The sequence below is a fragment of the Canis lupus genome, chromosome 37 (assembly GCF_048164855.1).
Source record: "Canis lupus baileyi chromosome 37, mCanLup2.hap1, whole genome shotgun sequence".
Taxonomy (NCBI): domain Eukaryota; kingdom Metazoa; phylum Chordata; class Mammalia; order Carnivora; family Canidae; genus Canis; species Canis lupus.
Genome location: NC_132874.1, coordinates 20332371 through 20356311, shown reverse-complemented (window position 1 = coordinate 20356311; position 23941 = coordinate 20332371). Strand labels below are relative to the sequence as shown.

At 41.5% G+C, this 23941-nt stretch overlaps 1 protein-coding gene across 2 annotated transcripts in view; it reads right to left on the bottom strand.

Annotated features, from left to right (window-relative positions):
• Positions 1-4318: 4318 nt before the first annotated feature.
• The window catches only part of F13A1 (coagulation factor XIII A chain), a 168559-nt gene continuing 148936 nt past the window's right edge, over positions 4319-23941 (bottom strand). For both annotated transcript variants that reach the window (XM_072814118.1, XM_072814119.1), the window contains exons 15-16: positions 12699-12835; positions 4319-6027 (exon numbers count right to left, since the gene is read on the bottom strand). In XM_072814118.1, coding sequence (XP_072670219.1) covers positions 5874-6027; positions 12699-12835 — 291 coding nt within the window. In that variant the 3' untranslated portion in view covers positions 4319-5873. The remainder of the gene's footprint in view (positions 6028-12698; positions 12836-23941) is intronic.

The window sequence follows — 23941 nt, the reverse complement described above, 5'->3', positions numbered from 1 at the left end:
GGATATGGGCCTTCTGTGGGTTTGGGATGCTTTGATAAAAGACTGCTAAAAATATGGGACCCCACTGTGGCATAAAGGCTCTTGTAGATGAGAGGTTGGGCAGAGGATGGCTACTCATTATGACCACTGGTAAGTGCTGAGGACACATTTCTAGAGGGCAAGACTGTTCTCTAGGGTCAATGCCATCAATTGGCTAGGTTTTGACTCATCTTTAACTGGAAACCAGGTTTCAGGCCATTATTGGTCTTATAGGTAATAGGGGCCACAAACTTTGAGTTTAGGTAAAACTGATATAAAAATAAGTTTCTTTATTCCATTTTGTTTCGCATAGTTAGAACTAAATCAAGGTAGATCTATGTGCAAATCAAGGCATTTTTGAATGTTCAGGGAGAAGACGATGTCATGTAGGCTCATGACCAGACTGTTCCCTAGTACTTCAACTCATGGGGAGGCAGGGTATGTGGGGTAGTAGAGGATCTGACATCGCTGTGAGGTTCTCAGTGGAATGGCCTGATTTCCTAAGCCTCTGTGAGAGAGCAGTGTCATCCTCTCTCCTCGTGCTCTCTCTCCCATTTCCAAGTTACCCCTAATGACATCTAACCAAACCTCAATGAAGCTGATGAAGATCCCAGAAAACCATAGCTTAAAAGAAGAGTTCAAGGAACTGGCAAACTTAAACTCACAGACTTGGAAATAAACATATTAGGTCTCCTCAGATATATGGAGTAATGACAAACTATACATCATTCTACGTTTTTTTTGGAAAGAAAAGATGAAGTTCAAAAACAGCATTTCCTCAAAACAAGAAGAGCCTTAATCAGTACATTGCTCTCCTTTCTGAGATTGTTGGGCTCAGTAGTCTGATTTTATCTTACTCTATTGCAGACAACCTCAAATCTAGTGACTTAAAACAACAACCATTTTATCGTATCTCATGGTTTGGTGGGTCAGGAATTTGGACAAGGTGTGGTAGAGTCATTCTTTCGCTCTAAGTGACTGAAGTCACTTGATGGTGGTGGTACTCATCTAGTGGATGGCTGACTGGGGAGCCCAAGATGGCTTTATTATCATGTCTGGTGCCTTGGTAGAGGTTGCTGGAAGGCTGAGTTTCATTATGATGGTTAACCAGAGCATTAACAGGTAGCTTTTCCAGGATGGCAGTCTCAAAGTAGTTGAGCTTTTACGTGGAAGCTCAGGCTTTCTATGGAGAGGATTTGAAGGGACAAGAAGTGAAAGCTACCCGTCTTTCAAGGCCTGGGCTTTAGAACTGGTAGCATTGTTTCTACCACATTCCTTCAATCAAAGCAGTCACAGAGACTGCCTAGAGTTGAGGAGTGGGAAGGTGGAGTGGTGGCAACAATTTAATGGTATTCTATAATCTATGCCCTTTTGGTAACAAATTCTAAGTCTGATTGTAATTATTTTCCATGCTATATTTTTTTCCACTTTCTAAACTTGCTCAAACCAAAAAAGAAGAGGAAAGAATCCTTTTTGTGTTATAGGTGCTTGCTTTTTACTAATAGGAAATAGTCATTAGGACCCCTTATCTGTGAATTAGTTTCAGGCTGGTGAAACATTGCTTAGATAATTACTTAAGCCCTAGAACAATGATTAGTGTGAAAATTAATGGGAGCCCATTAATTGTATCAGTAGCAAGCTGACCATGCATCTTTTTAAAAATGGCCATTGTCTTTAGAGATAAAAAATGCTTAGTGTAACTCCTGGCACTTGAGGTAAGCACAACTCTTAGTTACTCATCCTGCTGCAACAGAGGTCTTTGTTTTTTCTTCTCATTTATTCATGTTTTTGTTTTTAATAGAGTGATTTCTGACAGATACACTCAAAAGATGTCTTTGTTGTGTTGTTTTCATTCTTCTATTGAGACTAAGAAGGTAAAACTGAGTCCAAGTGAGTCAAAGTGCTGAAAATGGAAGGAAACATTTGTCCTAAGGTAGAAAGAAGTGTCTGTAGAAGCAGTTGGCTCTCATGGGTACTGAGAGAGAGCTTTGCCTTCAAGACAGAAATGAAAATGGCCCTAGGAATAAGATCCTAGTCTTCATCAGTCTCTGGGAACGGTAATTGCTTGGTTGCTCAAATTTCAACTTCAAGGAGATTGTCACATACTTATATCAGTCTTTGAAATGGACAGCTCCCCTTGACATGCTACCTTTCTCACTTTGTATCTACTTGTATCTACATTTCATATCCCATTCCTAGACCCCAGTGTGGCCACGCTCCCAATCTTATACCTTCCTCACTGACCTGAGTTAGGCATACTCAGGCCATACTCTCTTGGCCTCTTCCCTCCTTGACCCACACACTATAGTTTTTAGCTCTGATCCAGTTTATTTTTTATTAGCAGTCTCTAATTAGCCTTTCACCACAATGCAGGGCAGAAGGCACAAATTCTCATTCTTGGAAGTGCTCCAACTCTGACCCATACCTGCACTTCTATGACTGAAATCTCTGTACATACCTTATGAATGATCTCATGAGTCATTATGGTGAATATGGAGAGCCCTGACTCTCCTTGCTGGACACTGACCATCTTGCCATGCAGTTCTCCAGAAAGGTCATGCTCTTTCTTTTCTCTAGGCTGTTACATGAGCTCTTCTTTGTCAAATGATATCTATCTTACTTCCTGCTCTTTTTTTGCATGATTCAATTTAAATTTCTTTTCCATTATTGGAGATACTAAGGGAGGCTTTTTCAGGTATTTTTTTGTCTTTATTCCCATGGTAAGCTGGGCATCCCTCTATTAACATAGTATCACCTTGTACCTTATCTATTTATATATTCTGTTGCTTCCTCTGGATGTGAGTTCTTTCTGGGTAGGGACCATAAGACTCTTCATTGTTGAATTCCTAGAATCTAGTATGATGCCTAATGTTCAATAAATACTTGTTGAATTCATGCTTGCACAATTAATTAATTAATTAATGCATGAATAATTCAATAGATGGATGGGATAAAGAGTGGATAGGTGGTTGCAAGGCTATCTGGCTGTCTGGCTGGTAGAAGGATGGATGGATGGTAGACAGAAATGAATGAATGGATGGTTGGGTTGGTTGACTATTAACTTAATATTGGAAAGATTTTCATAAATGATGACTTTATATCTGTAATTTTGTGACTTTGCCAACAAGACTGGCAACTCCATTTCCTTTCATATTCTTATTATAAATTTGTACATATTTTTGTTGTTATACTGCAGCTTTATGAAGAGCCTTGAAGTTGATTTTAATTCAATATTCTTAAAAAGTTTGAGAGACAAGAGATTTCAGGGTTGATTTCACTGCTGGCTCCCATCCACAGCTTGATTTGTCATGATGCATGGCTTCCTAGACCTTTTGAGGTTCTTTATCAACTAGCTGGAAGTTTGCTTTTACTTCTTTTACAAGGTTAATGAAGTGAAATTACTTGGAAAAAATATATGTATATATATATTCATAAATCTCTTTCTATCTCTCTGTCATCCATCTACCTATCTCATTGTCTGTCATCTATCTACTTTTGTAGATAGTTTTGCATGTGTTGTTGTTAAGTTTTGCTTCATATATCCCAAGAAGAATCTTGTAGAAATGTAAGTATTATTACCCTTCTTTGATCATTGAAGCTATAAACACAAATATTTGTTCAGAACCATAGAGGACAAGCAGAGGCAGAAGCTAGAATTCAGAGTTCCTGGTGCTGAGATTCATTACTTGTTACCACTGATAAAATGATTTTTAGAGGCACAGCATTATTATACAGTGTAGAATCCCAGCTGTCAGAGGGGATGGGCTGGCTCTTAGGCATGATGAATAGGTTTTATTTTGAGTGCCAACTCTAAATCAGTTGGTAATAGCTGCCTGGTGTACTGTGGTGAGGAGAATTCTGAGGCCCTATCTGAGCAGCAGTTGTTCAGTGGTATTGCCATGAATGTAGGATCTCCCATACACACTTGCCATGTATTTTCCATCCCTGTTCTAAGACCACAAAATGTTTTCATTGTGATAGGTATCCACGCTAGTTGGTCTACTGATTAACTATAATGATTCGTGAGATCATTCATGAAGTATCTACAGAGCTTTTGCAGTTTCTGGAAGCTGTTTTTGAACTAAATATATACACTTCCTCCTTTGATGAATGTAGTTAGTAAAATGTAAAGAGAGCAGTGAGGATAGCTAACTGTGCATGAGTACCTATTAAAGTCATTTCCTTTAAAGGGAAAATGCTTGCTTTCCTAGCCAGGGTGGGTCATCTACTGCTAAGGAAGGCTGGTTTCTTGAGCACCTGTGCTTGGTAATGTGTTGTAATAAAAATTAAAAGTGTTCACTTCTATGCAGATGCAAACACAATCACATTAACTTTATTTGAAGCTTTGATTACATTCTAGTTAATAAGGATATACTACATTAAGCCAGTTTAATAGTATAGCAAAATGCATTTCATTTTAAAATTGAGTATTGGAAGGCTTGGCAAATGCTGGAATTATTAATTACTTAATGAAATTAGGTATGATGCACGTAAGGAGGTGACCACCCACCCTCATGGATCCCTGGTGCCCAGAACCAACTCAAGGGCTTAGAAATGTGGTTATGTAGATCAGAGAATTCCATTCTAGCTTTTTCCACTTTGTTTTTGTTTTCTCTAAGAATCATACCCAAGGCATATCGATAGATAATTTTGATCATAAATCAGCCTTGCAAATAGCAGGTAGCCTTGGCTGTTGGAACCTTGTCAGCATCCTCTGTCATCCTGTCTGTGCTAGCACTGGCTACTTGCACCACGGAGTCCATATTACCTTTTAGTATCGGAGTCTGGAGCTGAGGTCTCAACATGAGTGATATGAAGGACAATAGGGAATTAGTGGCTGCCCATCGTTCCACATGTCTGGCTACTAAATCTGCCAGATTCTCCAACTCACAGGGCTTTTCTATCTCTAAAAAGGTACCTGGGCTGGCATCATTGTATGAAAGAGAGGATCCCAGAAAGACAGATGAAGTATAATCACTAATAATAAAGAGACTAATTCTTCATTTTTCCTGTCCCATGTCAGCCTTGTTACTTTCGAGTCCTGTGGCCCCAAAAGTGTTAAAGTAAAGGATATTGGTTCCTGCTGATCAGGCCACAGTGTGACACCTCCTATAGAACACACCATAAAACTACATTATTTAATAGATCTGAGTATTGCACCTGCTATCTTATCTCCTCTTAGGTGATTAAGTTTCCCACAAATGCAATTTGTTAATATGGGGCCACATCTTCTCACAAGGTAAATCTGTGAAATTTGGCAGGCAGTTGCTTTGCCGCAGGTGCAAGATGAAAGATCTTGCCCTGGCTTTGCCAAGAAGAAAAATGATGTTGTTCTCAATACCTGGGAAAAATATTCTGACCCTAGAGCATAGACCCTGATTCCAAAAAAAGGGGAATAGAATTCTAGGGCCCAAATCATGTGCTTCTCTCCCTTTTGGGGAGTATATTACCTCCAAAAGGCTGAGTGGGAGATCAGAGTCTTGTTTTACATGGGGCCAGGTATTGAGCAAATCCCCTTGTTAAGGAAAGTCCTCTGATATTTGGAGCTGCAGCCATTTGTGATGATAAATGATGACTTTTACTCTTATGAGCTATGAGAACTTAATTAGAGCTTAATTAAAGCTAATGCTCAGAATCCTTGGAAGGTGGAATGATTAAAAACTAACTTCCATGTTGAATAGTCACACCGAAAAGTAGTTTTTGAAATATGTGGCATCTCCATTGTGGGGCCCTGTGTAGTCCTGGCTGGGTCTTCACAACTAAGATAAAGCAAGAGCTATTTTTTTGCATTAGAATTTCCTTGGCCAAGACTACAAGAAGCCCACTGCCCAGGTCCAACTCAGCCCCCTATGCATTTATGCAGAAGGTCGTCTCTGAATCTGCAAATTCAGCTCGCCATACACGTGTCTCAGGGAGTCACTCGTCATGCTGGCTATCAGCTTCCGAGGGCCAGACACCCAGGGTCGACACACTTCTTCCCATTGTATGGTGGCGCTGGGCTGGATTTCACTGAAAGGATGGAAAGGAGAGGAAAGGTTTTACTCTCCAGAGAGGCAGATCCAATTCCCCACCTTGATCAGGAAGCAGTGAGAACCCCTGCCTGAGTCACATGCTTTCTTTCTCTCAGTTGATTGTAGTTAGAATAGAGATGTGCCAGTTCCTTCCACTTGGATGCATCAACTACTGGCCACCCAGTAGATGTGATGCAGCTGATGTGTGGTGAACTTGGGCTGAGCCTTCCACCAGCCATGAGTCCATTGAAGTCTAGCTTGTCCCCTACCCTCCACAGTAGCCTCATGGATGTGACTGGTCTCTCCTGGCTCATTTTGGGCCACGCTGGTTCCCTCCTGGATTAGACTCCTATCTGAAACCCCAGCTGCCTTTCCTGAGGTCCTGATATTCTAATTAGTTCTTGCCAATCCCCTTGGGATAGACCTTGCTCCCAGGCCCAAGATCTATAATTCTATATGTTCTATATTTCATTCTATATATGTTCTATATATGTTCTATAATTCATAATCCTGTTTAACCACCAAATTGGGTCCCTTTGCCCATGCACCTTTTTGTGACTCACTTGTCTCCATCCTGATAATAGGACTGGCCTTTAATGGTTCTGGTATTCTCCTCTTCCTCTGCAGCCTATACTCTGAGGTTTTCCTAAGCTTCATGGGCAAGCTGACTCCTACTGAATGTCTGAGATCAATCAGGGTTGGGGATATTAAGACTTCTCTGGAGTGCTTCACTTATATCACTCTATGGAAGCTTCAAGAGGAAGTTACGTGCAAGTTTTACATGCATGATAGTCCCTTGAGGCAAGTATTATGTGAGACACTGAATAGTCAAGAAAAATGGAGGGATAAACAAATGAAGCAGTTTTTCTAAGATCACGCAGTTGTGAACCAGGAGAGACGAGATTTGGACCCAGGTAGTTCTGATTCCCAAATCCATGCTCTTTCTACCACTGTATACTGTGTTTCACACTATAGACTCCATGAAGATGACTTTTCTGGCCATTGTGCTTGCTTTGTTTTTAATAAGCAGGATGCCCTTTTATTCAGTACTAAGAGCTTCTTACAGTGTTGTTTGTGGAGGATTCCTGGTCTCTGCTCTCTGATCTGCAGGGAGGGCATGTGCTAGGTGGCCTTGTGGGGGATTCTGGGCTAGTGCTTCTCTGGGAGAGCATTAGGTAGATGAAGGGAGACCATAATGAGTGTCTGAGACAGAAAGGGACCTGTTTTCATGGGATTGTTGAGGCACAGCTCATCAGAATTAGAAAGGATTTAGGAATCACTTAGTCCAGCTACCTCATTTACAAGCGAGGAAGATGAGATCCTAAGGAGGCTTATGGAATCTTCCATGGTCACAGCCTGATGGCCCGACCATGGAAGAATAAAGATGTGCTGGGGGACATGAAGATTATGTTCATGCTCAGAAATGAGGAACATGCTGTGTAGAGGAATTCTGTGAATACATCCCTAGTGGAGGGCACTTCCTACAAGTACTGTGGAGGGACTGAGGGACCAAAGGAGCTGGGGGTGTTGTAGCTCCAGGCTGAGGTGCTGTTAGAAGTGGTTACAAGGAAGGGGAACTGCCAAAGAAAGTCTGGAGTGATTCACAGGCCTTAGTCTTTGGGTGCCAGGGCCATAGAGATCACTTTACTTATTTTTATTTATTTATTTTTAGAGATTTTATTTATTTATTCATGAGAGACAGAGAGAGACAGAGACATAGGCAGAGGGAGAATCAAGGTCCCTGCAGGGAGCCCGATGTGGGACTCAGTCCCCGGGTCCTGGGATCACACCCTGAGCTGAAGGCAGATGCTCAACCACTGAGCCACCCAGGCATCCCACGCATTACTTTAAACAACAGCCAAAGTGCAGGGAGAAATACAGGGCTATATACCTGTGCTTGACCTATTCTATGTAAAGTTAGAACCCAGAATTTCCTCAAATAGAGCTAAAACAACATGTATTTTAGCTGTCCATGGGTGTATGTCCTCTGGGATAGGGAGGGGAAATGCCCCAAATCTTAGAAATCTAGACACTGTATTGAATTCCCTTTCAAACTCTTATATCTATGCCCAGTGAATTGGGAAAGGCATCTAAAGCCTTGGGGACTCCTGTCTGTGGAACTGCTCCAGACATTGACACGGCCACTGCTGGTCTAAATGTCTCCATTAATTTGGTACTTAATAATTCTTTTCTTTATAAATTTCTTCTGTTCTTTATAAATGTGGTTCTGTAAATTATTTTTGTCCATTATATAAAGGCCAAATTGAACGAAAAGCACACACACATAACCTATATAGGTATTTTTCAAACTCAGTAAGTTGATTTTATGATTCAAGGTTTGAAAAACATTGACCTCACCATGGGTTTCCTCACCTATAAAAGGCAGACACTATAGAATTTTGGATAGACTGTGGAGAGCGTGGGGTGAATTACTATTTGTACAGCATTTAGGAGCATGGTAAAATATAGCAAGTGCCAAGTGTTGTTTAGATATGTATCACTGTCATTGTTGCTCTAATTATGATTATTACCACAATCATCTTTGTGGTTGTTGCTTCCTCTGCCTGAACTCTCTGCAAAGCAACTAGGAATGTAAGTTCCTCCTGCCTGTTTGCAGAGAAACAATTCTCTATCCTTAATTTACAGTGATTAATTCAACATGAATACATGTTTTAAGACATTTATTTCTCAAGAGCTGGGTTATTTTTACTCTGATCCATTCATTCTTTCTTCCCTGGTTTCCCCAAGTGATCAATCAGAAACACTTTGCAAAATAGTTGTCTTACTTAAGGATCTGGCCTGGGGCCATGTAATGCAGGTGACTACTTCAAATAGAAACTATAATCCCTGAGCTTCATTTGTTATTGGCTCTTACTCATAAACTTGGCCCCACAATGATATTCATACATTCATCTCATACGTGTATAGATGTCTATTTAAGAGTATCACACAAAGATACTCATGCGTGAAGATATACATGCATGTCTAAGTATGCATTGACTTATAGAGAAATATGTACAGAAAGAGAAAAGAATCACTCACCCATATTGCTAAGTGGAGTAATACTGGAATAATCCTATTTGCCTGGGGATAGATGTAGTGATAAATGGTTCTCAGTTAATGTGCTGAGCTATCAAGATACGCTGGCCATTTATCATCTTGAATGCATGCAGGCAAATGGGATTATTATTACAATAAACTGCAACTATCTATGGGTTGTTCTCCATGTGTCTAGCCCTCAGCTTCTGTCCTACTTTGAGAAACTCAAAATTTAAAACAAAATCACAAAGTCGGGGAATTTTCCTCTTGGAATAACTTACTGAACCTGATCATTTTTTAAAGAGATAAATGAATCTAGAAGATGAATTATTTGATGTTCTGGAATTATCAAGTGCAGAAACTTGAAAGCTGAGAGTCTGTGGGGGCAGCACATTCAAGAATCTGAAATAGGTGGGAGGTGGTGGCAGAAGGCAGGAAGGTAAAGCATCTCGGAGCACAGTTGGCTCATCCCCTGAGCAAGGAGTGAAACAACACTGCTTTCCTCATTTCTAGTTCAATTCCCTGTTCTCTAGTTCCTTCTTTCCAGGCCCCCTGCTTTGTGTTTGATACCCCTTGCCTTCTAGGGCCCTGGCAGGATTGTGGGTGAATATGTGGGGGTAGCAAATCCCTTGACTATTCAAGATGTGTATCCTGGGAAGGAATTTAGTCTTGTGAATGATTCTGCTTCTACACAATTGCTCTTTTTAAGGGTCCAAGTTGTTATATGGATCTGCCACTCTGAGATCAGATCTTGGCAGCCAAGGGTACCCTGGATGCTTGTAATTATCTGACAATATGGACGTGGGTGCTGGCTGGCTCAGGTCTTGGATACGAATGTGTGTGCTAGAGTCAGGAGAGACAGAGAAAGTAGTAGTTATCGTCAAAGTCCTGAGCCCACCCTGGATAGCAAATATTTTCTCTCTCAAGTTCTTTCCAATTTTTGACAGTCTCCGAGAAATAAAGCTACTCCTTGTATTGGAGAAGTCCACCCCCTGGATCTGGATTCTTATAAGAGATTGAGAACCTCACTTTCTGTCTGTTACCTATTTGACATAGACCAATGTGTTGGACGTAACTACCTTAAGGAAGAGTGTGGGCGGGGAATTTGCCTTGTGTCCATGTAAGGACTGGGCTCTTCCATCCTTTCCATGATTCCCTCCAATTCTCCCTATCCCAATGTCAGATATTAACAATAATCCCCTGTACACTCAACCCACTTGGAGCCCTATGCCTCCCAAATGGTGGGCCATTGCACCATGTGAGGACTAACCTTTCTTCTAACACAGATTGTCTCTTTTGATGCATTGGCTTGTGATCAAGGTGGGATTTTTGGCACAGCCAAAGTGTACAGGTAGCAGGAGGTTCCAATACCCTCAGATGAGGCTTCTGGGGTTACCATTTGAGAAGGAAAAATTGGATGCAGCGGGGGGTTGTTTTGAAGAAGAAACGTGTTTCACTTTGCCTGAATGATTCTCGCATCTGATTCAAGTGGGAAGGTGCGAGAAGGGGTGAGTGAGGCTGTCGTTTATGACGAAAGCAGGGCTACCACTGCTGACCTCTCCCTCTCACTAAGGATGATTTCTAATTTAATTCTTTTTTTCTTGCAACTTTCCTATTAGCACAGGAAGGGTTATGTTTTGTGCTTGCATTTTTTAAAAAGCACTCGAATTATTTTCTCTGTTGTTTATGGCATTCACTGGCAGCAGGAGTCTCTTAGACAATGGGATTGCAGAAGCTGTGAGCACTGTAATTTGAAAGAAATGCAGAGAGCACTTAGTGGGCAAATTGTTCTTTAAAGACATCCCATAAGGGGGGAAGTAGGCTTTGGCCTGGTCCCACAGATTCAGAGGAGGTAGCTTCCAGAAAGGGCATTAGGGAGATTCCTAACATAGCTGGTCATCCAGCATTTTCTGCAGCCCATCCACCTCCCCTTCTATGTTTCAGAAGTTCACCCCCACAGGAAATATGCTAGATTGATTGATGCTGACAGGGATTTATTTGTGGTAGAAATGAAAGTATTAAGCCTCAAAGATTGGGATCCATTCTGGGTGTCACACTTTAAGGAGCGCACTGACAAACTAGAGTATGTGGGGGAGGAGGGGAAGCTAAAGACACATTAGAGGTCAGGAGAGGTATAGAGAAGATGTGACAGTTGTTTGCAAACATTTGCAAGGCACCAGACGGAAAAGAGATGAGCTTTATCCTGTGCTGATCCAAATGGCAGAATTAGGATCTCTGGGTGGGATCAAAAGGTACACCTGGGTGGCTCAGCAGTTGAGCATCTGTCTTCGACTCAGGTTGTGATCCCAGGTCCTGGAATCAAGTCCCACAATGGGCTCCCTCCTCCCAGGGGGGAGCCTGCTTCTCCCTCTGCTTATGTCTCTGCCTCTCTCTCTGTGTCTCTCATGAATAAATAAAAATATTTTAAAAAAGGTAGAATTGTTTTCTAACAAGGAGAGCTACCTAACTGTGGAATGGGCTATCTTGCTGGGTGACACTCTTTGTCAGCAGAAGTCACAGAAGCTAGGAAACTGCAGGGCACAATGTGATGGTGCTAGGTGTGGAGGAAGCAGTCTCATTCATATTATCACAGAGTCTGAGGCAGTCGTTGGTCCCCTAAATAGAGAACCAAGTTTGCAAGTCTTTAGGCTCCTTTTTTTTTTTTAAAGATTTTATCTATTTATTCATGAGAAACAGAGAGAGAGAGAGAGAAGCAGAGACACAGGCAGAGGGAGAAGCAGGCTCCATGCAGGGACCCCGATGCAGGACTCGATCCTGGGTCTCCAGGACCATGCCCTGGGCTGAAGGTGGTGCTAAATCACTGAGCCACCCAGGATGCCCCAGGCTTCTCTTTATTCTCCTGAAAACAACAGTTGTAGAGTGCTTGAATCAGGGAAATCTGGGAGGCGGGGCTGGGAGAAAGCCCTTGATAAGGGACATTTTTTAGCATCCTGCCTGACACATTGTAGGTACTCCATGGACATTAGTAGAATTGACACCTGAGGAGATAGTGCAGTAGAATACTTGAAACTCAGTTTCCTTTATTTTTTTTTTAAAGATTTTATTTATTTATTTGAGAGAGAGAGAGAGAGAGAGAGCAAGCATAAGAGAGAGAGAGAGCATAAGAGAGAGACAAGCATGAGAGAGGGGGAAAAGGACCTGGAAGCAGGCTCCCTGCTGAGTGGGGATCTTGACTTGGGGCTCCATCCCAGGACCCTAGGATCATGACCTGAGCCAAAGGCAGACACATAACTGACTGAGCCACCCAGACACCCTTGAATCTGAGTTTCTGAATCAGCTTCCCTGAGTCTGAATCTGGGTACCTCTCTCTTGTAAGCTATGAAACTTGGGGCAAACCAGTCCACCTCTCAAGCCTCTGCTACCCAAAGGGAGATGATAATGGTACCTACCTCATTAGGGTGGTTTTAATGATTAAATGATGGAAGTGCCAGTCAAACCAACCTTACTTTTAACCCAGGACTCCTAGAAATGGCCAATAAGAAGGCGGCAGCTTCGCAGACATGTTCATTGGGTGTTAGATATAAGTTTGGAAAAGACAGAGGACACTAAGTCTTCCCACAATCCCACATCACTTGTCACCTTCTCAGTCCCCACTGAGATGTTCCTTACCGGAACATCTTCCTCATTGGCTTTATCACTCCAGGACCATCCAGGTGTATCCACACATTCCGCAGAGTTTCTTTCAGGGGATTGGTGAACTCAACTGTCACCACCATGTCAGAACCAACCATCTTGGCGCCACGGACCTAAGACAGAAGTTGGGGGGGCAGGCGGGCGGGGAGAATGCAGCTCATTAGCAGTGCATAAAACCTTTCCTGTTCTCCTGTGTCCTCAACCATTTTCACTTTTGCTGGTTTAACAGAATGGTTATTTTTTGGCGAAGGAACCAGTGTGATGAGGATAGCTGATTGCTTTGACTGGGGGATACCTATTGAGACAAAGATGGAAAATTACTAATTAGAATCACACTCTTTTCCTCATTATAAAAACCACCCTAATTAGAGCTCAGGTTAATAGCCGTGACCACCAGCTGCTCTTTATCAGCAGGAGGTGGAAGTGCATTTGGTGTAGCAACACATTTCCATGGTGAGGGTGGCCAGGCAAACTCTGCTTCTGGACAGGACTCAAATTTTCTGCCAGGATACGGGGGATTCCTGAGTTCAAGAGGAAGAGAATGCTCCAGGGGGCCTGATCCTTCTTACTTTTAGTCACACTAGAAAGAAAAGTATGGCCCTCATTAGGCCAATGAGGGAGTATCACCGTGGAACTTGAAGAAAAGGAATCTGAACACTAAAATAGGCAGAAAAAAAAAAACAAAAACAAAAAACAACTTCTCATCTGCAGTTACATCTGAGTCCAGGAGAATGTAAGGCCGTTTGTTGGCTAGTTTATCTATGACAAGTCTCAGAAATATTGGGTATTTGGCAAAGCATCTCATGAGGCGGCCAGAGTTCAATGTCAATTCAGCACTTAACTAGTAGTGGGGCCTTGGGTGACCTACTCAACTTTTCTGAGATTCAGGTTTCCTGTCTCAGAGACTGGACTGATGTTCCTATGGGGTCATCGATGTGAAATGCTATTATTATTTACTCTTAGACTGTGTATACTAGGTGCCAGGAATGGTAGGTATGCTTTCTCCACATCACACAATGAGCTGGAAAACAGCCATGTGACTATGGGTTTTTTTTTGTTGTTGTTGTTGTTTGTTTTGGAGCTATGTGTGCTGGCTGGATGGATCTGTATAAGCTTCACATAACTTGGGAACAAGATAATAATAATAGTTCTTACCTCATAAGAAAAGGGTAGAATGAGATAATGCATATAAAGCAACAAACACACTGTAGGGCACAAGGCAAAAGCTCCATACTTGATAGCTCATACTGTGTTTGGAATAGCAGAGCTCAAGGTAGTTTGTTTTACTCATCTTATATTTTAGTGCACTTTCAACTCCCGTATCTAGCCAGTGCCCAGCAAATAAATACTTGTGAAATTAGATGAACTGCTTAATTATGGAATTTCTTGACTGAGTTTCCCATGTAACAACTCAGCCATTACCATACCCTATTTCTTTAAGCAGAATATACTGTAGAAAAAAATCAGATGGAAGTGAGCCTTTCTTATGAACAGAGGCAAAGAGGAAGGACAATTCCCAGAGAAAAAACTCTCACTTACTGATTACAGTAAAGAATAAATCTTTATGGCTTTACCTTTAAGACACAGTTTGTGTCTAAATTTATGTCTGTGGGATTTTAAAAATCTATGAGAAAAATGAAAATTGCAGCCAATTCTCCTTGTTTATTACATTCAAATTAATGTCTGCTGGGTGGGATGGGGGCAGCACAGGGGTCAGAGGGATCAGGGGTGGAGCAGACAATGATCGTGGTGGTGACCGCAGCAGGTGTCACCAAGAGAGCATGGATCGTATGCCAAGCAGTGTGTCCAGTGCTTCACCGGTGGTCTTCAGCCTTCCATGCACACAGAGCCCACTGGGAAACTTTAAAATCATGGAGGTCTAGGCCCACTCCCAAGCAATTAATTCAGAATCTCAGGCAGAGCCTATAATAAGTTTAGTTTAAGCACTCCTGCTGATTTCTAGGAACCAACTTAGAAAACTGCTCCCCAGTTGAAAATCTTTGATGCAGACAAAACATTTTAGAAGACAGGCTGAAATTTTCACTTTCTTCCCAGATGTCCTGACTCCATCGATATAGATGTTAGAAATACAGAAGTGCATTATTAGACTACTCTGAGTACTCTTGGTTTAATCTCAAGTGTGGCCAACGTATTTTTCCTAAGTTGGAAAAAAATTTCAGAACACTTTCAGATTTTTAAAAATATAAGATAAAGATAATGTTTGCAAAAACTGTCTGAAGGGATCCCTGGGTGGCGCAGCGGTTTAGCGCCTGCCTTTGGCCCAGGGCGCGATCCTGGAGACCCGGGATCGAATCCCACATCAGGCTCCCGGTGCATGGAGCCTGCTTCTCCCTCTGCCTGTGTCTCTGCCTCTTTCTCTCTCTCTCTCTGTGACTATCATAAAAAAAAAAAAAAAAACTGTCTGAAATGGAGAAAGTAGGGGCTGCTTCAGAGATGCTACTGTTAAAAAAATTCTGATCACTTTACTTTCAGAGGGGGAAATATTTTGGAATCATCTGCTGTATTCATGGAATGCTATTACAAGTAGGGACAGAAGCCCTTTATATATATACATAAAAAAAAAATCTAGTAATAGCTACTGACCCTTCCCCAACACAGATACACACAGTGACAAATACAAGACACATACACATCTCACATGTGGCTTTAGGGGATTCATTACAGAGTCCGAAGGTCTTTTGATGGACCTCCTCCCACCCATGGGCTCCAGCTGAAGAGTCATTTCCATATGGTAAGACTAGCTCAACAGAAAGATTCCAGGTCATTTTTGACACTGCTTGGGAAACTTAATGTTTGAAAGGCTGGCCCCTGTGCTTAGCCCTTCATTGGTGGGCTTTAGATCTGGCCATGATTTGAAGATTAAGCCTTCTCACATAACTTCATGCATCATGCCTAACCAGTTTCGGTTTAGATGTTATTTTTGCATCGAGCTGCTGCCACGGGCATGTAAATACTTGCCCGGGCTTCCCTGATCCTGAGCGGGCAGGAGGCCGGGGAGAGGTCGGGGGCTGAGAGGAGAGGTCTCTTCTCACGTTGTAGAGTGTTGCTTTTGCAGTTGACAAAGACTCAGTTTCCCTTTCCTGACATGCATCTCCTGCACCCAGAATGTAAATTTCCCTTGCCTGACTACTGAGATGATAATGAACCCAAAAGACTCAAACCAAACCAAGTATAGAAGCCTGCCTAACCTTTAACATCACTGTTTTCTGTTTAGGAAAATTAAGTGGAGATATTTTCCTCCCTTCTTTTGAGGAAAATGGAACGTACACATAGTATTTTCACAGCATGTGTTGACTTAAGTGAGGCACCATGCTGTGATACCTGCCAAATGCTGAGAAGACCATCATGATGAAAATGCCCAAATCCAATTCTTTAAGGAATCTGCACTGTTCCCTTTTCTTTAATGCTGTGAAAATAATTCATATCATTGTAGTTCTGTTTCTGATTGTCTCGCTCTTATAAAAAGTTAAATAGAGGGATCCTTGAGCAATCCAGAGAAGATTCGTTCAGGAAGAAACTTTTCTGTGTACTCCAGAGAAGAGCCAGACAAAAGACTAAAGTGTGGGTCATCCTTCATGACATCAAAATCTCTTCCACGTGTTTGATGGCCCTAATTGTTTTCAGTATCCCATTGAAAATATCTGGTTTTAAGTATTGACATGAAATATGATGCTTTTCCAAGTTAAACAGCATTCACCAATATGGACATACCAAGTTCTTGTCTTTTATACTACTTCCCAATAATGAGTCGCTATTTTGATTCTTTTTTGAACGAGAAAGTTACTGGTGGGTGCGCATACACATACATGTAAACTTTTGGAAGCAATTACTTTTTAGGAAATCACACGATCTTTCCCGTGGAGTATATGCTTTATAATATGCGTAACCGTGTTCAATACTGAAACTGAAATGAAGGAAAAAGTTTGAGGAAGAATGAATTTCAGTGGCAATATAATTCACACAATTTATTATTTCACCTCGTGGCCCTTCCTTCAAGTGCCATCAATAATGTATTACATGTATTACTGGAAAATAAATTTTTTTTCTCCTCTCTAGCCTTGCTGGTAATAAGTAGTTTCTTATTTGTGAACTGTGCTCACCAGCACCAGCACCACCGCTGCTTCTAGCTAACTCACTTGGTTTAGCATTTACTACATAAAACGAATGGTTTTTTGGTCGTCAGGCGATGTTCTAAGTCTGCACAGTCTAATATGGTCGCCACAGGTGGCTATTTGAATTTAAATTAATTAAATTAGATTAAATTAAATTAAATTTAAAATTCACTCCTTAATTATACCAGCTACATTTCAGGTACGCAATAACTCTCTGTGATTAGTGGCTATTATATTGGACTGTGTAGGTTTAGAATATTCCCATAATCACAGGAAGTTCTATTGGACAGTGCTGTTAAGTGATTTACTTATATTGACTATTTAATCCTCACAACCCTATGAGGTAGATGCTATGAGTCTTCATTTTACAGAGGAAACTGAGGCGCAGAGAAGTAATTTGTTCAAGTTCATGTAGATAATAAATAGGGGAAGTGAGATTAAATGCAGACAATCTGGTGCCAGAGTCATTGCTTAACCACACCCCCCACACGGACTCTGATTAGTAACCGTGATAATAGCACCTCACATTATTTTTAGCATTTCCTTAGTAATGCAGGCATTCTGCTCATGTTTTACTTACATTATCTTGTTTCATCAGCCCTCCTTATGGGCTCAGGGGCAAACATTTTCATTATCTTCATTCAATTGATGTCAATCTGACACTTGGAAGGTAATCAAAGGACCCAAGTTACAGAGCTAGTAAACTAGAAGAACCCAGATACAAATTTAGGTCTTCCCAACTCCAAAACATGCCTCTTTAAACACTACAGACACTGTCATCTCTGACAGCAGAGGCAAAAATAGTAACTTTTTTTTTTTGATGAAAATAGCTTCTTTATTTTCTGAAATCGACTGAAGAAATCATTCGCAGTATTACCTTATGTTATACCACTAAACTTCCAGGTAAGCACAATGATTATAACTTGACCCCGAACAAAATTTGAAAATATATGTGTAACCCAACTCTTTGTTTCTGACTTAATGGGGAAAGAATCCAATTCCTACACCAGAGTAAAATGTGACAAGGTAGCCTTGGGACCTTGATATATTACTCGACGATAATAGGATTTTCTATTTAAGGTAAAGATAGAAATATCATTTTTAAAAATAACCAGTAGCCCAAACTGAGTGGGATCATATGAAGGTAGATAAGATTAATTATTTTTGATGTTTTACTTTGTGACTGTGTTTCTTTTTTAAGATTAAAAAACAACAAACGGGAAATATATAGAGAAAATTATATTCTAGGCGCCCCAGTTAGCAATGATTTCTCATTTTCATTCTCAAATACAGGTTGTTCAGTAGCTGTGCTGAGCAGGGAGCTGCAAATGCACACTTTGTAGTGGCAGGGCTCACAGACATCCTCTAGGACATGCTCTTCTGGCTGATGCAGCATATTCAGTGCCTGCTCCTCTGTGACAAACAAAGCAAGTAAAGTCACGGCTGGTGGTGCCCCACCTGGGACCCTTTGGGGATACATAGGCTTCACCTGCTCAGAGCCCCTCAAGATGGGTCCCCATAGACTGATGTATTTGTTTATCTCCACGGATTGATAAAACAGTGCCGAGGGCACAAGTGCAGTGGCTGGGCCACAGTGAGTGACCATAGCTGGGGACTTGGAGGGAGCACTGGACTCAGGGGTCAAGATCAGGGGCTGCCGCCAAGTTGACTTGGGCCAAGTCATCTGAACTCTCTGGGCTTTGATTCCCTGTGCCATTATTGGGAGGATTCAATGAGATATTATGTGTGAAATCACCTGGCCGAGCATCTTAATCATAGCACTTATTGAATCTAAATGCACCTGATGTTTAAAGGGAGAATATTATGTTGCCAGCGTGAGCACGAGAACCTCCTCACCCGTAAGTTCTCCTGTGCAGAGTGATGTGGATATGGTTTCTCAGGTAATGGAGTAGAGAGCCACCAGGAGAGGAGCTGCCAGCCTCCACCCACACTGGAAAGAGAAGTGGAAAAGCCCAGGTCCCCACGCCCTGTCCCAGCCTCCCTGGTGACCTATGGTCCTGGTGATCCAGACATGCGACCCAAGGGAGGCTGGAAGAGACAAATATACTTGCTTGGACACACAGGAGGGAAAAATGGGTCAGGGTTCAGGGGACGGTTAGAACAGAGTCTTTGTTCTCATTTTTTTTTTTTCCTGGCTGGAAAGTCTCAGATGTGTAGGTTGTCACAGAACAAAATGAAACTGCAGGTAAGTCTCACAGCTTACCCAGTGGCTGTCGTTGGGGCGCTCCTTCCCCCAAGTGGCTTCCCAGTTTTACCTTCCCCTCCAGGATAGAGGCCTATGAATTGGGATGCTGGGGGAGCAGGGCTCAGGCTCTCTCCCCAGCACCCTTCCGCCTCGCTCTGCTCTGGTTTAGACTGAGGCTCTGGGGGCATGAGCAGAGGGGGGATGAAGAGGATTCGACACTTAACCTCAGTTAGTCGGTGAGCTCTGGTTAAAAACAGCTGATGGTGTCTCAAGTTGGAGCAGAGGTGAATGTGACACCGGTGCTAGGGTTTATCTGGGCAAGTTATGCAGGGGCACCTCTTTTTCAGGGTGGATGCTGCTCCCTGCATGGTGTGGCAAGTACTGAGTGGGTTGGATTTGGTTCCCCTTCTGCCTCTCCCAGGCTGCAGTCTGCAGCAGTGCAGGTGTAGGCCCCGGGGAAGGTCTTGGCACACACCGGGGCGGGGATGAGGGGTGGGGATGTTTCCTGTGTGACCTGTGTTATCCTCAAGGCTGCAAGCCCACAGTGCTGGGGCCCCTGCCAGTCAGTGCTAGTCCTGCTGGAGACTCTGCCTGTTGATGTCTGTGAATCACCTCCCTTCGTAGGCTTTATATATATGTGTGTATACATATAATGGAATATTACTCAGCCAAAACAAAAAAGAACAAAAGAACAAAATTTTGCTATTTTGTGGCACTGCAGAGCCCACCCACGCGAGAACAGAGCGGCAGCACTTCTGGAGCTGACCTAGGGCAGGCACTGCTAGAAGGAAAATCAGCAGTTTCTCCCCATTTCAGAGAAAAAGTCAATAAAAATGTTCTCGGTGTTGAGTTTTTCTCTGGTGATTTTTTTTTTAAGCACTTGCTACAACTTATTTACAAAGTGGGCACCAAATGACTATTTGTTGAGTGAATTGAATACATGGTTGTATAAAAGAGTGAGTGACTAAAAGGGAAGAATCAAAGGGAAGAAAACTCTTTCAGCCAACAGAACAAATCAGCAAGGAGCACATGCATGCTATCATCTTGCTCATGCTGCTCTTGGCCAACACCTACACCGGTGGGGCCTGGGCCTACCTCGGGGTGGGGGGCCAGTGAGGCATGTCAAAATGCTATTTAAAAAAAGCTCAGAAACAGTCAATTGTTCTCATTTTAAATGTTTAAAAGATTTTTTCTTAATTTTAAATTTAAAAAAATTTAAATTTTCCTCATTTTAAATGTTTTAAAAGATTTAAAAAAATTTTTTAAAAAGTTAAAAATTTTTTTTTCATTTTATTTTTTTTTTTTTTTTTTTTTTTTTTTTTTTCCTGCACACTGATTTATTTATTTTTTTTTTTTTTTTTTTTTTTTTTTTTTTTTTTTTTTTTTTGTTTTTTTTTTTTATTGGTGTTCAATTTACTAACATACAGAATAACACCCAGTGCCCGTCACCCATTCACTCCCACCCCCCGCCCTCCTCCCCTTCTACCACCCCTAGTTCGTTTCCCAGAGTTAGCAGTCTTTACGTTCTGTCTCCCTTTCTGATATTTCCCACACATTTCTTCTCCCTTCCCTTATTTTCCCTTTCACTATTATTTATATTCCCCAAATGAATGAGAACATATAATGTTTGTCCTTCTCCGACTGACTTACTTCACTCAGCATAATACCCTCCAGTTCCATCCACGTTGAAGCAAATGGTGGGTATTTGTCATTTCTAATAGCTGAGTAATATTCCATTGTATACATAAACCACATCTTCTTTATCCATTCATCTTTCGTTGGACACCGAGGCTCCTTCCACAGTTTGGCTATAGTGGCCATTGCTGCTAGAAACATCGGGGTGCAGGTGTCCCGGCGTTTCATTGCATTTGTATCTTTGGGGTAAATCCCCAACAGTGCAATTGCTGGGTCGTAGGGCAGGTCTATTTTTAACTGTTTGAGGAACCTCCACACAGTTTTCCAGAGTGGCTGCACCAGTTCACATTCCCACCAACAGTGTAGGAGGGTTCCCTTTTCTCCGCATCCTCTCCAACATTTGTTGTTTCCTGCCTTGTTAATTTTCCCCATTCTCACTGGTGTGAGGTGGTATCTCATTGTAGTTTTCATTTGTATTTCCCTGATGGCAAGTGATGCAGAGCATTTTCTCATATGCATGTTGGCCATGTCTATGTCTTCCTCTGTGAGATTTCTGTTCATGTCTTTTGCCCATTTCATGATTGGATTGTTTGTTTCTTTGGTGTTGAGTTTAATAAGTTCTTTATAGATCTTGGAAACTAGCCCTTTATCTGATATGTCATTTGCAAATATCTTCTCCCATTCTGTAGGTTGTCTTTGAGTTTTGTTGACTGTATCCTTTGCTGTGCAAAAGCTTCTTATCTTGATGAAGTCCCAATAGTTCATTTTTGCTTTTGTTTCTTTTGCCTTTGTGGATGTATCTTGCAAGAAGTTACTATGGCCGAGTTCAAAAAGGGTGTTGCCTGTGTTCTTCTCTAGGATTTTGATGGAATCTTGTCTCACATTTAGATCTTTCATCCATTTTGAGTTTATCTTTGTGTATGGTGAAAGAGCGTGGTCTAGTTTCATTCTTCTGCATGTGGATGTCCAATTTTCCCAGCACCATTTATTGAAGAGACTGTCTTTCTTCCAATGGATAGTCTTTCCTCCTTTATCGAATATTAGTTGCCCATAAAGTTCAGGGTCCACTTCTGGATTCTCTATTCTGTTCCACTGATCTATGTGTCTGTTTTTGTGCCAGTACCACACTGTCTTGATGACCACAGCTTTGTAGTACAACCTGAAATCTGGCATTGTGATGCCCCCAGATATGGTTTTCTTTTTTAAAATTCCCCTGGCTATTCGGGGTCTTTTCTGATTCCACACAAATCTTAAAATAATTTGTTCTAACTCTCTGAAGAAAGTCCATGGTATTTTGATAGGGATTGCATTAAACGTGTATATTGCCCTGGGTAACATTGACATTTTCACAATATTAATTCTGCCAATCCATGAGCATGGAATATTTTTCCATCTCTTTGTGTCTTCCTCAATTTCTTTCAGAAGTGTTCTATAGTTTTGAGGGTATAGATCCTTTACATCTTTGGTGAGGTTTATTCCTAGGTATCTTATGCTTTTGGGTGCAATTGTAAATGGGATTGACTCCTTAATTTCTCTTTCTTCAGTCTCATTGTTAGTGTATAGAAATGCCACTGACTTCTGGGCATTGATTTTGTATCCTGCCACGCTACCGAATTGCTGTATGAGTTCTAGCAATCTTGGGGTGGAGACTTTTGGGTTTTCTATGTAGAGTATCATGTCATCGGCGAAGAGAGAGAGTTTGACTTCTTCTTTGCCAATTTGAATGCCTTTAATGTCTTTTTGTTGTCTGATTGCTGAGGCTAGGACTTCCAGTACTATGTTGAATAGCAGTGGTGAGAGTGGACATCCCTGTCTTGTTCCTGATCTTAGGGGAAAGGCTCCCAGTGCTTCCCCATTGAGAATGATATTTGCTGTGGGCTTTTCATAGATGGCTTTTAAGATGTCGAGGAATGTTCCCTCTATCCCTACACTCTGAAGAGTTTTAATCAGGAATGGATGCTGTATTTTGTCAAATGCTTTCTCTGCATCCAATGAGAGGATCATATGGTTCTTGGTTTTTCTCTTGCTGATATGATGAATCACATTGATTGTTTTACGGGTGTTGAACCAGCCTTGTGTCCCAGGGATAAATCCTACTTGGTCATGGTGAATAATTTTCTTAATGTACTGTTGGATCCTATTGGCCAGTATCTTGTTGAGAATTTTTGCATCCATGTTCATCAGGGATATTGGTCTGTAATTCTCCTTTTTGGCGGGGTCTTTGTCTGGCTTTGGAATTAAGGTGATGCTGGCTTCATAGAACGAATTTGGAAGTACTCCATCTCTTTCTATCTTTCCAAACAGCTTTAGGAGAATAGGTATGATTTCTTCTTTAAACGTTTGATAAAATTCTCCTGGGAAGCCATCTGGCCCTGGACTCTTGTGTCTTGGGAGGTTTTTGATGACTGCTTCAATTTCCTCCCTGGTTATTGGCCTGTTCAGGTTTTCTATTTCTTCCTGTTCCAGTTTTGGTAGTTTGTGGCTTTCCAGGAATGCGTCCATTTCTTCTAGATTGCCTAATTTATTGGCGTATAGCTGTTCATAATATGTTTTTAAAATCGTTTGTATTTCCTTGGTGTTGGTAGTGATCTCTCCTTTCTCATTCATGATTTTATTAATTTGAGTCTTCTCTCTCTTCTTTTTAATAAGGCTGGCTAATGGTTTATCTATCTTATTAATTCTTTCAAAGAACCAACTCCTGGTTCTGTTGATCTGTTCCACAGTTCTTCTGGTCTCGATTTCGTTAAGTTCTGCTCGAATCTTTATTAACTCCCTTCTTCTCTTGGGTGTAGGATCTATTTGCTGTTTTTTCTCTAGCTCCTTTATGTGTAAGGTTAGCTTTTGTATTTGAGTTCTTTCCAGTTTTTGAATGGATGCTTGTATTGCGATGTATTTCCCCCTTAGGGCTGCTTTTGCTGCATCCCAAAGATTTTGAACGGTTGTATCTTCATTCTCATTAGTTTCCATGAATCTTTTTAATTCTTCCTTAATTTCCTGGTTGACCCTTTTATCTTTTAGCAGGATGGTCCTTAACCTCCATGTGTTTGAGGTCCTTCCAAACTTCTTGTTGTGATTTAGTTCTAATTTCAAGGCATTATGGTCCGAGAATATGCAGGGGACAATCCCAATCTTTTGGTATCGGTTCAGACCCGATTTGTGACCCAATATGTGGTCTATTCTGGAGAAAGTTCCATGTGCGCTTGAGAAGAATGTGTATTCAGTTGAGTTTGGATGTAAAGTTCTGT